Source organism: Scylla paramamosain, chromosome 5 (genome assembly GCF_035594125.1).
Source record: "Scylla paramamosain isolate STU-SP2022 chromosome 5, ASM3559412v1, whole genome shotgun sequence".
Taxonomy (NCBI): Eukaryota; Metazoa; Arthropoda; class Malacostraca; order Decapoda; family Portunidae; genus Scylla; species Scylla paramamosain.
Genome location: NC_087155.1, coordinates 26593357 through 26609847, shown reverse-complemented (window position 1 = coordinate 26609847; position 16491 = coordinate 26593357). Strand labels below are relative to the sequence as shown.

General features: G+C 49.8%; 1 protein-coding gene across 4 annotated transcripts in view; it reads left to right on the top strand.

Annotated features, from left to right (window-relative positions):
• Positions 1-596: 596 nt before the first annotated feature.
• Positions 597-16491, top strand: part of LOC135100745 (active breakpoint cluster region-related protein-like) — a 190987-nt gene continuing 175092 nt past the window's right edge. For 3 of the 4 annotated variants that reach the window (XM_064003980.1, XM_064003979.1, XM_064003978.1), the window contains exon 1: positions 597-2282. In XM_064003980.1, the coding sequence (XP_063860050.1) occupies positions 760-2282 (1523 nt within the window). In that variant the 5' untranslated portion in view covers positions 597-759. Of the gene's footprint in view, positions 2283-15111; positions 16078-16491 lie in introns of those variants that run through there. The other variant, XM_064003981.1, reaches the window with a different exon arrangement.

Here is a 16491-nt window from a genome sequence, read left to right as displayed (position 1 = left end):
GGAGATTTGATGTCGGTTATTAAAATCAGTGCTTGCTGTTGGTCATTATGCTCAGATGAACTAGTTTTGTGTTGCCATGCATAGTATATTTGCATACTCATAACAAGGCTTCTGCACTCATTACATTGTTATGTTGAAAGTCAGGTCACAATGCTTCATTCAAGTGGCCTTTACTACATGTTTTTCAACTGCATCATAAACACATTCTCTCTCTCTCTCTCTCTCTCTCTCTCTCTCTCTCTCTCTCTCTCTCTCTCTCTCTCTCTCTCTCTCTCTCTCTCTCTCTCTCTCTCTCTCTCCGGTATTGGGTGTTCTGTTGTGTTGTGTCAAAGGGCAGCACCAATGGCGATGCACACAATGCATGACCCGGTATGTTTTGTGTGCTTGTTTAGCTTGTTAATAATGAGTGTTTGAGTTTTGTCACGCCGCTCTGGCGGCATTATGGGTGAACCTAGCCAGGGGAGTCTATGTCTGAGATTCAGGGAAGCACAGCTCCATTCGTATTGGGCGGTTTTCTGGGAGGGATTGGGCGGATTCAGGTATACGGCTGGCAACGGTGCGCGAGGCCCTAGACGCGGGAGTGGTTTGGGAGGGTCGTCCGCTTTGTTTACTTCAGTGTGCGTTGAGGTGGTGATGAGGAAGGAGTTACGCGACATATGAATTGCTGCGATATGTGAGTGCTTGGTGTGATTTACAGTAAAGCTCCGTGTTGGCTGCCATGGTGCTGCGCCGGTAAGGGATGAGGCAAAGGGGTTCGCCATGAGTGTGTTTACCGAGTTCCACAAGGCGTGGCGTGCCAGGTTCCCCGGGAATGATCTGCCGGCGGCGTGGGAGGAGGACGTTCGCGCCAACCTGGCGAAGCACCGCTCGCGGGTTGCCGTGCTGAAGGAGGAGCTTGAGAAAGAGCAGTTCTACGTGGAATACCTTGAGTGCCTCTTAAACGATGTCCAGCGTCAGCAGCGGGGAAGCGGCGAGGCCGAGGATCTGGAGCGAGGAGAGGCCCAAGGGGAGGAGCGGGGCCAGGGTGAAGGTAGCGAGGGGACACCAGTCCCGGTGTCTACCTCAGGGGTTGATTCCCCCGTGACAGAGGCTATCAACACCATGATGGTGCAGCGCCAGCAGCCTCAACGGGAGCCTGCGCCCCTCCCCACCTCTCCTGAGGGAGCTGCTCCGGCGCGAGAGGAACAGGCCGGGTCCAAGGAGGATAGCACGAGAGTGGCACCTTTGTCAGATGAGGAGGAGACTCCACTGGCGCCCATCACGCCCCTGGCTGCTCCGCCGCCCGCTGGGGGCAGCTCGGTGCGAGACCTCGCCCGTCGCTTCACCGCTTCTGGTGGCACAAGGCCCGCCGCCGCAGGACGCCCACCGGCCTACAACCGCTCCACATCAGTGCCCGGTGGAGCACCCAACAAGGAGTCGCAGTTCGTCACTGTCATCACTGTGAACGGCGCTGGCCAGGGCGAGGACGCGCGTGGCCGCAAAGTGCCGCCTGCCCCGCCCCCCAAGACCTTCCGCAGGTCCACGGGAAATGAGGGAGAATCCGAGGCCAAAGCCCCTGTAACTCCTTCCTCCCCTGTGGCGACGCGACCCCCTCAGGCCATCCCACGCTCCCCCCAGAGGCCACGCCACCCGTCCCCTGTCAGGGACTCCTCCGTAACCCCTCCTGCGAAGGCACCTCTGCAGAAGACGCTGTCTGCATCTAGCGACGGACGTCCCGCCACACGAGAGGCTCAGAGAGGTTCTCAAGGGGGTCACGAACTCCAGAAGTCACCGTCTAATCCAAAGGAGCTACAGAAGTCCCCCTCGAGCGCTTCCTCGTCGACAGGAAGCCTGGGCAAAAAGAGCGTGTCCAAGTCGTCCTCGAGTGCATCATCGTGTGGGGGCAGCGGGGGCGCATCGTCCCGCCGCGTGGGGCTGAGGAAGACCTCTTCACTGTCGTCCTCGAGGTGTGGTGAAGACGAGGACGAGGTGGGCGGCGGGTCAGCCTCAGGTGCGTCTCTGGAGAATCTGACAGACGACGAGCCGCTGTATGACACCGTGGCGCCCGATGAGGACGATGACACAGGCGAGTACGTGCTGCTCTCTGACAAGAGTTCCGAATACAATGGCACCGACACTCTCAAGTCGGCGGCATCGGGCGCCTCAAGTGAGGGCGGCCTCAGCAAGTCTGGCGGCGGGGCTTCATCTGGGGCCACGCCCTCAGGAGGCTCCCCTGCACCTGATCATCCTCCGGACTCTCCTAAATATTCCAACTACGTGAACATCGACTTTTTCTTAAAGAAGTAAGTAGAAGCGTTGGATTCCCTGCTTGGTGGTGATAGAGACTTGTCTGCACGTGATATGAATGTTTTGGGTCAAAATATCTGTTGAGTGCTGCGTGCTTGGCTGAGAGAGAGAGGGAGCTGAACACCATTTATTTAGATGTACAGTATTGTGTCCCTAAATCTGATTATATTGAATAGAAACTGCACATTTCCACGGATACTAATGATGGTTTGAAGCATGAAGAGTCGTTATGTGCCTCCCCGATGGAGGCAGCCAACCATTGGATGGCTGTTGTTGTTGAACTATTGTTTGTATTTAGTCATGTGGGTGACTTGACACGTTATTAACCATCCCACCTATCATTGTTGTCATCATCACTCTCCGTTATTGCCGTCATCACCAAGGACCACCCGCTCGTAACAGTAATGTCTGGTAATGGTGTGCGAGTATGGCGAGGGACGGAGGTAAGGGGTGAAGGGGTAGGAGGAGGTGGAGGACGGGAGGGTGTGGTGCCAGAACGCTACTGCCACCTCCCATTCACTCCTCCATTACCCCTCCTAGTCACCCCTCCCCGAGCACCAGCGACTGTCACTCACCAAGAGAAATAAGAAAGATATGGTAGGTGGAGAAAGTCTGTCTCACGAGCCATTTCTAAGAACACAAGGCTGAGAAGAGAAGGTTTGCAGTAATAATTGGAGGCGAAACCGACCGACCGTCACCTTTGTTTTTCTTCTTAATGTTCCGCACACAACTATTACGCGGAGGAAAGTGAGAACAGCATGGAATACTTTCTTTACCCTTCCCCTTCCCTTCCTCCCTCTCGTGCCTCCCATACTGCTACCACGGCCCCTATTCAGAAACGCCTTGCTCTAACCTCATCTAATTTCAAAGGCCAGAGAAACAAGTTAGGTTCTCAAGACTGTTTATTCCGTTCATAACGAAGAAATCTTGTTAATCTGCCACTTGGACTATAAAACACACCCTTAAAATCCCGTGACACGTAAACGAGAGCCTTTTGAATGTAGATAGTGGAGGTGCGGCGCAGAGGTGTTTCAGAATAATGGTCGTAAGTGAGACGTGCAGCAATACAACGGGGAAGTAACTAACGGGAGAGAGGTAGATGCTTGCCTGCGGGCGAGATGTATACTTCCTGGCGGGTGCTTGGGCAAGCTGCTGGGTGTCTCGTGAGTCCCGTTATGAGGTGGCCTTGCTGCCTCCCTTGTTTGAACGGCCTATACCTATTATGGCTGCTTAGAACTTTGGTCTAGTCATGATTGCCACTTTAGTGAGATATGTATACCTTTACTCTCTCTCTCTCTCTCTCTCTCTCTCTCTCTCTCTCTCTCTCTCTCTCTCTCTCTCTCTCTCTCTCTCTCTCTCTCATACTCCCTAGCGTGCTGAGTCTCGCCTCGACGCGCACACGTCATAGTGATGGTAGTAATGGTAGTGATGGGCCCACAAGTGGTCGGGTGATGAGTGAAAGTGCCCCCGCTCCCGCCTTTCACCCCGTTTTCTGTAAGATAGAGTCAATCGTCAGCCTCGTCACGCCGCCGGCACTCGAGGCCTCCGGGAAAGTAGGTACTAGTCGTCTCAAGAGGACCACCACCGGAATCCCGAATCCCACAAGCACGAAGTTCGAAGCTCAAATTGCAGCTTCACGAGTGTGGTATTGGTGCCTTACTTCACTCCTTTTTTTTTTTTTTTTTTTTTTCTCTCTCTCCCAAGACGATCCCCCTTCCCTTCCCTTCCCTTCCCTCCCCCCCCCCCCCCTCTCTCTCTCTCTCTCTCTCTCTCTCTCTCTCTCTCTCTCTCTCTCTCTCTCTCTCTCTCTCTCTCTCTCTCTCTCTCTCTCTCTCTCTGACCTTGGAGGATCGACGAGTCTGGTTGAGGGAGAAGTAAAAGCAGCTCACGACTTTTGTGGTGGTCGTGTTTCTTTTTGTTTAAGGCGTGATGCAAGAGAGGCTCATTATCCGCGTGCGTTTAACTCGGTATGTGGTGGCACTGGTGGTGACTCCCGTGCTGGCTGGTGTGGAGTGCTGCTTGTGGCTTGTAGTGGGGGTGTTTCATCAATGCGTGGTGGTAGAGGAAAAAAAATAAACTAAGTTACTTAATCTTTTCACTGACTAACTGCTATGACTCTGTGAGCTTAAAAAGAAAAAAAGCCAGATGCAAGTTTGGGTGTAGATTTCAAAGGTACCACATATACCAACAAAAGCAATCAAGTAATCCAGCATCGTAGTGTCATTTGTTTTAGTTTAGCGCAGTGGAATCATCTGCGGTTCCGCATAAGAAGTGGCTTACAGTCATGTGCAGCCAAAGGGTTAAGGCAACGTGTAAGAAGCTGAGAGAGAGAGAAAAAAAAAATTCAGCTTCGTAATTCCACTGAGGCATGAGAGCAGCTACCTACGTTATTTACTCTTATCCGCATCTCTGCCCTATCAAAAGAAAAAAAATAGCTTCTTGGTTTGGTGGGCGTAATAAATCATAGGTGAAGCAGCTTAGTTTATCACCCATTAGTGACATACAGTGTGTGTGTGTGTGTGTGTGTGTGTGTGTGTGTGTGTGTGTGTGTGTGTGTGTGTGTGAAGTGCCTAGGGTGAAGCTGCACCGCCCACACCACCAGGGAGTTGAAGCCAAAGGGAGTAAAAGTTTGTTCCTTTCTATTGTTTTCCCGACGAGTGAGGAGCAGCAGCAGGGGCGGCGCGAGGGAAGCGAGGTGTGAGGCTGCGGTCACCTGCAGGCTCGTGGCGCTGGTCGTTGTGGTTTTTGGCGTCGTTAAGCGGTGTCTCCCAAGCAGTCGTTCACCTCGCGTTTTAAAGAGAAGTCGCATTTAGGTGAAAATTATTTGGCCTTAAGCGAACACTACGGTATTTTGTCTGGTTTTGTTTAGTTGGTTGCTTGTTTGTTTTGGCTGAAGAGGAACGAAATTATTGCCTTTCGTTTACGCTTTATTTAAGTGGCAATGGATTTTATAGTCGCTGCTTATACCACCGCCACTTATACCACTACCAACACTACTGCTACTACTACTACTACTACTACTACTACTACTACTACTACTACTACTACTACTACTACTACTACTACTACTACTACCAGGCTATGTAGCGCACCAGCCTTTCACATCACCCCGGCGTAGCGTTACTGAGAGCACGCCGTGAATGCCTCGGGCCACAGATCATTGACTCAGTTCACGGCGACGACTGTACTCGCCAGGCAGACTGATCTACTTCCTCCCTTTCCTTTATCCATGTTCCCTCCCTCCCCCTAATGGCGCCCTCACTCTGCCGCCGCGTCGCCCCTCAGCTGAGCCGCCCGTCAATGCGACTCCAGGCCCTCTGTTGCCGAATAGTGCATTTCCTCGTGTCTTCGTCTCTTTCGGGACGGATTTACAGCAGATGCGCAGATGCCACTGAAGCAGACGTGAGGAGGCTGAGTGGCTGTCGATTTGCCTCCTGCAGGAGAAGTGATGGGGATGAAATGAAGGTCTTTTTTTTGTGTGTGAGAGATATGGGTTCGTTTTAAGGTAAAAGGAGGAGAGTCTTGGCCTGCTATTACGACACAACATTCACTTCAGTCATGCCATCTTACTGGAGGAGCAGAGTTGGGGTGTTGACAGCTTAGCGTGTGTGCTCTGCTGCCGCTTCCACTATTTTTTGTTGCTTTAATTTAAGATAACTTTATTCCCTATGCTTCTGCTAATTTAGTTTTTCTTCAGGCACCCTAATTTCCTGTCGTTTTGCTGCTAGTAACGTGTGTTTTCTCTCGTCATCTATAATCCCCCTCCGGTTCTGTTGGTTCTGACACTTGTGTGTTTTCGTAAGTCATTCTGATCTCCTCTCCTGGTACTACTAACTTCTTTACTTTCTCCCTAATTCTCTCTCGTTTTGCTACTACTTGCATATTTTGTCTAGTGATCTTGATTCCTTCTCATGGAAATAGGCATGTTTCATTCAAGGACTGCCACGTGTAGGTCTGACGGCTTCTCGGAGATTCCCATATGTTCTTATGTTCTTAACTTACGATTATCTTTTGCATGTGAGTCCCATTCCCGTAAGTTCACGTTCATCTGCAGCTTCCACTGACGAGCCGCGGTGACTGGTAGTGAGAAGCTGGTGAGGTGAAGCATCTACATTAGTGCATATCCGTCATTTCTCTCCGCTTCCATTAGCTCCCAGCGATTACTTTATCCACACTTTATCCACTCCTGCTTGCTTCCCTGGATGGGCTTGCAGTTCTGAGGCATAGGTTGTGAAAAGAGGATGACGTTGCATAAGAGGGATTTTTTTGTATTAGTGTGGGTGTTAGTCACTTTATCTTCGCTTCCATTAGTTCCAAGCGTTTATTTTATCTGCTCCTGCTTGCTTCACTGGATAGATTCACGGTTCCTAGGGTTAGGTGGTGAAAATAGAGGGTAATGTTGGACAGGAGGAGGGAAGCTGTAATATTAATGTGCATGTCAGTCATCTTATATTCGCTTCCATTGGCTCCTAGCGATTATTTCATCTACCCCTGTGTGCTTTACTAGGTGGATTGTGGTTGTGAGGGTTGGATGGTGAAAGAAATAAGGATGTTGCATAAGAGGTTGGAAATATTATTGTATACATCAGTTAGTCGCCTCATCTTCGTAGCTCCTAGAGGTTATTTTATCCCCCTGCTTGTTTTATTGGATGCGTTTGCGGTTTTGAGGGTTGGATAGTGAAATCAGAAGATGACTGGCTGGTAGTGATAGTGATGATAGTGGTGGTGATGCTGGTGTGTGTGTGTGTGTGTGTGTGTGTGTGTGTGTGTGTGTGTGTGTGTGTGTGTGTGTGTATGTGTGTCTCCAGTAGCGTTAAGGTGCTGAGGGAGTGAGGAATGCATCTTTGGGTCTCGTCATGCCTGATACACACACGCCACACCTTTCTTTGCCACACTGATAGAATTAGAAACAGTCCGCTAACACCTTGTACCCTTCCCTCAGCCCCTCACACACACACACACACACACACACACACACACACACACACACACACACACACACACACACACACACACACACACAGGGCCGAGCAGCAGCAGCCTCAGTTCAGTCAGCCTTAAAAACCGCGATGGATCAAACTGCAGTGTCGATTATTCAGGTTGTGCAGCCACACCGAGCTGAGTATCTTTGTTCCCCGCCCGAGTGCTTGCTTGGTGCGTGCAGGCTGTAACGCTACCCCCAGAGAGAGAGAGAGAGAGAGAGAGAGAGAGAGAGAGAGAGAGAGAGAGAGAGAGAGAGAGAGAGAGAGAGAGAAGGGTAAACAGACGCTTGAGTTTTCCTCGTCTGGGTTTTCAGCTGCGGTTACTGACGTGCCATTCACCGCCTCCCTTTTCCGTTTACAAAGTGGCAGTTGCGGCGTCTTCTGTCCCCGCGTCTTTGCATCGTCAGGAGGAAAATTCCATTGCACAAACCTTCGGATCGCCCTTTCGTCCCTTCTTCCTTTCTCTGCCTCCCTGATGTTCCTTTCTTCCTTTTCTTCCCTCCTTTCTTCTCTTCCTCGCTGTGATATTCCTTGTTCCCTCCTTCCTTCCATTCTCTCCCTATCTCGTGTCCCTTCCTTTCTTCTTGTATTCATATTTTACTCTGTCCTCTGTCCTTCATTTCGTATTCATGTTCTCTTCTCCTTTTCCGTGTTTCTTCTTTCCTTTGGTTTTTGTTGTTTTTTCTTTGTTCTTTATTCACTTCCTTTCTTCCCTCGTGTCTTTCTCTCTTCCTTCCATTTCATGTCCTTGTCTTTCTTTACATGCCCAATTATAAGCGTTTATTATCTTATCTTCCCATTCCACTGCTTTCCATCTACAGCCCCATCCTCGTCTCTCTCTCTCTCTCTCTCTCTCTCTCTCTCTCTCTCTCTCTCTCCTCTCTCTCTCTCTCTCTCTCTCTCTCTCTCTCTCTCTCTCTCTCTCTCTCTCCTCTCTCTCTCATCACCAATTTTCTTCCATTATCTGGCTTTCCCTTTCCAGTTGGTTCTAATTTTTCTTCCTCTTCCATCCAGTCCTTTCCTGTCTGTCTATCATCCTTCTTCGCTCCATTCCCTCCCTTCCCCTTCTGTCTGCGCCTTTCTGCCTTCTCTTTGACTTCCCTTCTTTCTCCTTCCTCCTCCCCCTCCTCCTCCTCCTCCTCCTCCTCCTCCTCCTCCTCCTCCTCCTCCTCCTCCTCCTCCCCCTCCTCCTCCTCCTCCTGCTGGGTGTCCTTAATGGGAGGAGAGGTGAAGGTGTTTCTAATCCTTGCCGTCTTGGTACCTGAGTGACTCTCATATACTTGTTGACACTGTGGGGGCTAATGTGCCGTGTGATGGAGGCTGCAAACACACACACACACACACACACACACACACGCACACACACACAGAGACAGACACACAGAAGCACATTTGCACATACCGCATTTGTGTAGTTGTTGCCGGGTGTCTGTAGTGTGTGTGTGTGTGTGTGTGTGTGTGTGTGTGTGTAAAGTTTGCAGGGACTAGTGATGTGTGTGGTATCGTATCGGTGGATGTTATTCCTCGTGTTTGTTTCCATGTTTGCGTGTGTGCGAACATGAGCGTTGATTCTGTGTACTCTCTCTCTCTCTCTCTCTCTCTCTCTCTCTCTCTCTCTCTCTCTCTCTCTCTCTCTCTCTCTCTCTCTCTCTCTCTCTCTCTCTCTCTCTCTCTTACGCAACCGTACAAACACGCGCACACCTTTCTTCCTTCCTTTCACCGATGGACTCAGGGTGGAGGTGGAGGTGGAAGGGAGGTGGGGGTGGTGGTGAAGGCGGAGGGATGAGGGAGGAGAGAGGAGGGTGAAGGTGCAGGCAACTCTTAATTTTAGCGAGTGCAGTGACATGGGCTGGAGGGGGAAGTCACTTTATTGGAAACACAGAACACGTGGGGTGGGTTGTCTGCCGCCACACACAATGCTCGTACTCATCTCTCTCTTTCCTTCACTCTCCCTCCCTCCCTTCCCCCACTCCCTCTCTCCTTCCCTCTTACCTTTTTATCCCTTCCCAGCTCTAATCAGCGCTTATCGTTACCCAGCGCGGGAAGATTAATAAAGGGGTGTAAAGAGAAGTGTGTATCTGAAGGTGTTATGAAGGGAAGGAGTGGTGCAGTGGTGTGGTGAGGGTAGATTAGGGGAGATAAGGTTTGGTTTGGTTAGGTGAGGTGAGGTTAAGTTAGGTTAGGTTAGCTAAAGGTAAGGTAAGGTGAATTGCGGTTAGGTTACGAGAGAAGAGGTGATGTGAAGTGACGTTAGGCCAGGTTAGGTGAAGGTGAGGTGCGATTAGATTGTTAGGTAACTTGGTAATGTAAGTTAGGATAACGGTAATTTATGTCCGTTATTTAATTTATGGTATGGTAAGGTGAAGTAAGATGGAGTAAGGGGAGGTGATGCAAGAGAAGGTAATGTATAGCAATGCTCGGTTAGGTTAGGTTACGTTAGGTTAGGTTAGGTTAGGCTACGTTAGGTTAGGTTAACCAAATTTTTGAGGTACTCAGCGTCTATTAACACGGTTCAAGTTTTCCAGGACGATATGAAAACTATGGGTTGTACAAGACATATGAGATGATGGCGGCGAGGTGTAGTATGTACTGTGCTAATACACACGCAAGGGGGAGTGTAGCAGAGGAAAGCATAGTCACGCCTTTTAAGCAACAGAAAGAAAACGGATGCTTGTGTGTCCTTTTGCGGGGCTGAGTGTGTGTGTGTGTGTGTGTGTGTGTGTGTGTGTGTGTGTGTGTGTGTGTGTGTGTGTGTGTGTGTGTGTGTGTGTGTGTGTGTGTGTGTGTGTACCTGCTGTGGCTGTCAGTGCTGTGGTAATGGATGCTGGTCTGTATAGTGTGGCGGTGGATTTGTGGGTGTTGCCTGTGGGTATGTTTTCCTGGAGGCTGTGGCTGTGGGGGAGTTGGAGGGGGACGGGGCAGCAGAGGAGGACTGAGTCAAGGCGCTGACGTCAGGAGTGGGGGAAGTCGCCAGCTGATTGCGGCATTTCCCTCCGCTTTTCGTCAGGACTTTCTCGCCGCCCACTCCTACGCATAGGTCCTGTTGTGTGTGTGTGTGTGTGTGTGTGTGTGTGTGTGTGTGTGTGTGTGTGTGTTTTAAGGTGTGCGTCTTTTCTTGTTATTTTTTTTTATTTACTTTATTTTTTATTCCCACGATGTCTTGACTATCATACGCCCCACGTTACAACCGGATGTAAGTGGTGATACACAGACAGACTAACGCATATTTATACACACACAAACACACACACGCACACCCACCCACTCACGCACTACGGTTTCAGTGTCTCCCAGTAACTTGTGTCGCGCGGACGATCTTGTGTGCAGCGTGTGTGTGTGTGTGTGTGTGTGTGTGTGTGTGTGTTTCTTAGTAATGGGGGTGGATATTAAAGCTGCAGCGGCGACACCAGTGACCGCCCACGCTGCACGCTACTTTATACCTGCTACTAATGACGCCCCTTTACCTCCCCGCTGCCTGTGTGTGTGTGTGTGTGTGTGTGTGTGTGTGTGTGTGTGTGTGTGTAGTCAGTGCTTTCAGTGACGGTGGTGATTGTGGTTGTGACGCGAAAAAAAAATCACATCAGTTGGAATCAAACAACTCTGTTTTTCTCTGTTTATTAATTCAATTCATGTTTTTACCAAATTTTCCGTGTTAGTTACGGTTTGTCCTTTCCTGGTTGATGCAGTGTAGTGGTGATGGTGGTGGCGGCGGTAGTGGCGGTGGTGGTGGTATAATAGTAGGACTGGTGTTAGGTGGTGCGAAGTGTAATATCGGTGGTGTCGGTGATAGCGGCTCTGTCGGAAGTAAACACACACACACACTTGCACCACCTCCTCATCCTACCTCACGCTGCACTCTCAACATAGCAGCACAAGAGCAGCTCAGTGCCTCCCTGCACACGCCCCTCGTGACACATGCTGCAGTAACTCCACACAACTTGCCCGCGACAGCTTGGAACAGTGCCGCGGCTAAACTGTAGGGAAGTTACCCGCTGCACCTCCCCTTCTGAAGCACGAGGCCACGAGGGAGCGAAGAGAGGACAAGGCCAAGATTCATGTCTCCATTTCATCTCGAGTAAACGTTTGGGGAGCACAGGACAGTGCAGGATGAAACTTTGTGACAAGGACATCCGTTTTGGGGTGTGGCTGACAAGGGCATCCATTTGGGGGTCTGGCTGACGTCAGTAGCAATGCGGCCCCTTAGTCAGGAAAGTTGCGCTTTCTCAACACGACCATTTCCTAAGGCCACAGATGATTAACCAGGTTTTCAAGAGTGTTCGTCCTGTTAATAGACCAGAAAACTTGTTTAATTTGTCACCTGAACCGTAAAAAAAGAAACTTAAAAAAGATGTCACTTCAACTAGAGTCTTTTGAAAAGTAGTGTAGGTGTACGTCAGAAGTGTCAGAATACCGACCTGTACAGTCCCAGCCAGCCAGCCTCTTCCTTCCTCGCCCCGCCCCTGCTCTTCCTTGGCCTCCACGCCATTTGTATTCCATGTTTGCTTGACCTCCACTTGATGCTGGTCCTGGTCCTAGCCGCGATGGTCTCCCAGGACATGCGGGTTTTGTTCATGAGAGAGAGAGAGAGAGAGAGGAGAGAGAGAGAGAGAGAGAGAGAGAGAGAGAGAGAGAGAGAGAGAGAGAGAGAGAGATTTTAGGAAGTTGTTATTATCTGTAGTGGTTTCCGTCGCCCGCCTTTTGTCGTCGGGTGGTGGTGGTAGTAATAGTAGTAGTAGTAGTAGTAGTGTTGGTGCCGCCAGCCATTGTTTTAAACTGCGTATAAACAACAGCAGGAAAAAGTATACCTGCACGTGACTTTCCGGTGATTAGTGCGCGTGTCACCCACAATTAGGCGCCTTGTTTCACTCTCCCAGGTAGCCAGGGGTGGTGGCGGCGGCGGCGGTAATGGTGATGCGGAGTAGCAGCGACAAGTGAAGGACAGCGCGAGGAAGTGGATTTCAAGGCGTGGTGGTGATGTTCTGGTGTTGCCTCACTGTTTGCTTTAGTGACTGGAGGAGGAGGGGAATGTACACACTCGCGCTCGCCTCACTTTGCCGGATGAAAGTATAATTTTTATCTGGTAATAAGAGTTTTATGGGTGTAGAGGTTATATATATATATATATATATATATATATAATATATATATATATATATATATATATATATATTATATATATATATATATATATATATATATATATGAGAGAGAGAGAGAGAGAGAGAGAGAGGGAGAGAGAGAGAGAGAGAGAGAGAGAGAGAGAGAGAGAGAGAGATTATACATATTCGTCCTTACGGAGGATTATTATTTTGGTGATTTAATTAAAAGGATATACTGCACATGATGGTTATTGGTATGATGGTTGACTTGGTTAAATAAGAAAAAAAAAAGATATTGTAATTACATCAGAAAGACTTTTTTTATTTATTTATCTTGAAATATACACATCATTCCTATTTGCCATTACTATAATTCTCCCTTTTATTTACCCAAGTTAACCCATTACATCAATAACTACCATGTACAGCGTATCCTCTAAACTCATCATAACAGTAATTCTAAGGACGAATATAATAAAGATGGTGTTACTTCGTGGAACAACAACAACAACAACAACAACAACAAAGATAAATAAGTACGGCTTCCTTTGCTACAGCGAGACGAGCGTGGCTTTGCAATGATACCCAGCATAAATGTCATCATAAACTCATAGTACGAGTGAATAAATAGTTACCTGTAATAAATCGAGATAGAAATGTGAACTCAGCCTTGTTACACGTGATGGCTTGTTAAAAATGGAAAGGTTGTCTGCGTTTTGTTGATTTTGCTCGTGTATCTGTCTGCTGGTGACGGGAACAACGCCAGTCATCCTACCCCGCCTCGCTCCGCCCCGCCCCGCCTTGTCAGTCACCCCTCCCCCCCACACCCCTCCCTCGGCCTTGTCTACCGTGCTAACCGTGACATCCTCGGGGCCAGTAGTCTTCCCTCCCTCCCTCCCTCTCTCCCTGACTTACACCTTCCTTGTTCTCCTCCCCTTCTGCGTCCTCTTTTCTACCTTGTTCTCTTGCTTCTTTGGTCGTCTTCTCCCAATGCTTTTCCTCTTAGTGCGGTGGGTGTGAAATTCTCTCTCTCTCTCTCTCTCTCTCTCTCTCTCTCTCTCTCTCTCCTCTCTCTCTCTCTCTCTCTCTCTCTCTCTCTCTCTCTCTCTCTCTCTCTCTCTCTCTCTCTCTCTCTCTCTCGTTTTCCTTTTATCTCCTCTCCATCCTCAAAGTGATCTGATCTTTTCCTAGAAGCTAAAAACGATCATTCTCTCTCTCTCTCTCTCTCTCTCTCTCTCTCCTCTCTCTCTCTCTCTCTCTCTCTTTCTCTCAAGGAAAAGATAGCGTGATGTTGCAATGGCCACAGTGAAAGCACTAAGAGGACATAATCACCAGAAGGAGGAGGTGGAGGAAGAGGAGAAGTAGAAAGAGAAGAGGAGGAGGAGGAGGAGGAGGAGATGTGGGTGGGCGCCGCGGGTCTTGAGGGAGGTCGTGGAGGAGGTGGAGGGCGCGGGTGGCCTTGGTGACACTGACCTGCCGGGCCTAACCTTGTCTAGCCCAAATTCTTGCCTCCATTGTAATTAGACTCTTGAGTTATGCCCCGCCAATGGCCCCCTCTAGTGATTACTTAAGATAATGAGTCTAGAGGCCGTGGGTGGCGCCGTGGGTTCATGGGTGGGTGGGTTGATGAGTGAGCGGTGGGGTGGGGGTGTGACGGTGTAGGGGTTGGACGCTCTTGTACTGTTGTGGGTATTGTAGGGGGTGAAGGAGGGTTAATGTGTGTGTGTGTGTGTGTGTGTGTGTGTGTGTGTGTGTTTGTTTATCTTTCTATCATTTTTTATCGACTATTGTTTCCTCTCAAGAAGATATGGTGTGCTCGTCTCTCTCTCTCTCTCTCTCTCCTCTCTCTCTCTCTCTCTCTCTCTCTCTCTCCTCTCTCTCTCTCTCTCTCTCTCTCTCTCTCTCTGGGAGATTCAGGGATTAAAGTGTTTTGAGGAGCAGGAACTATTTACTTCACCTCAAACTTTTCCTTTCTCGATGGCAAACAAGGGAACGGAAGCTGTAATTGATGAAGTGAATGAGAGAGAGAGAGAGAGAGAGAGAGAGAGAGAGAGAGAGAGAGAGAGAGAGAGAGAGACGATTATACTCCATTTGGTATCGTGAAAATGTAATGTTAGAGTCAGTGATTAGGTGCGATAGAAGCCTTGTCAAGATTGGCGATAGGTAGAGGCGTGATGAAGGGGTGACTACAGAGAGAGAGAGAGAGAGAGAGAGAGAGAGAGAGAGAGAGAGAGAGAGAGCCATAATGTCTATACTTTCCCCTCAAATATCACCATTACTTTCACCCTTTCTTTAAACCCACAACACCACATCCCCCCTATCCGTTACTCCCTTTCACCCCACCTCCCCCCTTCTCCCTCACGTCTCAGGGAAAGAAAACAAAGATGGAAACCCCACATGAGAAAACAGAGTGGAGATAGAGAGATAAAAGAGTAGAAGGGAAGAAAAATGAACACCTCCACAAACAAGGTGAATGGAGCCGGCCAGCCATTCACCACTTCACTGGTAAAGGGCGCCGTGTGTGTGTGTGTGTGTGTGTGTGTGTACCGGAAGGAGCTCTTGTCTCACCTGCCTTACCTGCTTCGTTCATTAGTCGTCCTTACCTGGTTCAGGGATAACTTAACTAGTGAGAGACTTGTAGAGAGAGAGAGAGAGGAGCAGAGGAGAGAGAGAGAGAGAGAGAGAGAGAGAGAGAGAGAGAGGGTCATTATATCAGCTATTAGGACTAGTGATGATTGTTAGTAATGAACAAAATAGAGATAATAAGCAGGAGTGATGGTGGTGGTGATGATAGTCGTAGAGAGAAAGACGTTTATTGTATTCTTATCAGACTGGTGATGATTGTTAGTTATTAATAATGGTAGTGAGCAGGAATGATGGGTGATGGTGGTGGCGATGCTAGTAGCGTTGGTGACACAGCCTAAGTGATGGGTGGCTGTGATGGTAGTGGTAACGGTGACGAGTGGAGTGGCGCACTGTATCTCCTCGCCGATCACGTAGGAAAGAGCACGGTAGGTTGGTGATAACATTAAGCACGCCTGAGATAAGCAGTTTTCCAAGCCTTCAGTCTGGCAGTGGCTGTGTTGTGAGGTGCTGTGAGTGTGGACCAAGACACGCGACGACTGTTCTGGTGTTGGCTTTGTGTGTGTGTGTGTGTGTGTGTGTGTGTGTGGGTGAGCGTGGGCGTGGGCGTGTGACGAACCGGTGGTGTGTAGCATAGTAGGCGACGTGGTATCCATTGCGTGCGTGCGGTAGTGGCGGCCGTGGCTAAGGGACAGGATGTGAGTCAGGCAGATAAAGGTGTCGGAAGGCCTGGCTGTGAGATGTAATGTTCTACCTCCTCCTAAGTGTCTTCAGTGTTACAGTACGTTAGAAAAAGAGGAGAAAACAATTATATGTTTCTTGATTCAGTGGTGGTGGCGGTGGTGGTTAGGTTCATCCCTCGCGCAGCCGGTTGTTTGTGGTCGTGTTCTGCCACGCCCATAGGCCCGCCAAGTGTTGTGGTGCAGCAGGGCAGTGGTCGTGCCCCGCCTGCCTGGGATGTATAAGGCGCCGCCGGAACGCCTGTGTGGGCAATGAGGCGTGACTCGGTGATGCGCCGGGACGCCCCAGTAACCTGGACTCGGGCAGGTGTGGTGCACCTCTGCCCCGGGGTCTGTGTCGCGTTGGGTAGTGGTGTTGTGGCCGCGTGGTGGAGGGTGTTGCGCCAGGTGTGTGTTACTGGGTGCGCTGTGCTGTCATAGGTGTGAGTGCTTACCTGTGCAATACTGACTTTGCTGCGAGTAACACTTTCTGCGTTGTCAGTGTTGGGGTGTGGGCGCGTCTGTGTCCGTGTGGAGATGTTTCGTGGGCTTCCGAGTTCTGTGTCGCGAATGCGTGCACGCCAGGACCCGTGACTGTGCTTTATGGTGTGTGAGTCGAGAGGGGACGTGTTGTGGTTGTGGTACAGTGGTGGTACCTATTCTAGAGTGTCTGCTGGGGGCACGTGTGGCTGTGTGGCCTTGTGGCAGGAGCGTGGGCAGAGGGGCGGAGACGCGTTAGGCTTGCTTGGTGGTGTTTGGGTAGTGCTTGCAGGTACTGGCTGTGGCGAAGGGTTGTGGGAGACGTAGGGGAAAGGGTTGTCC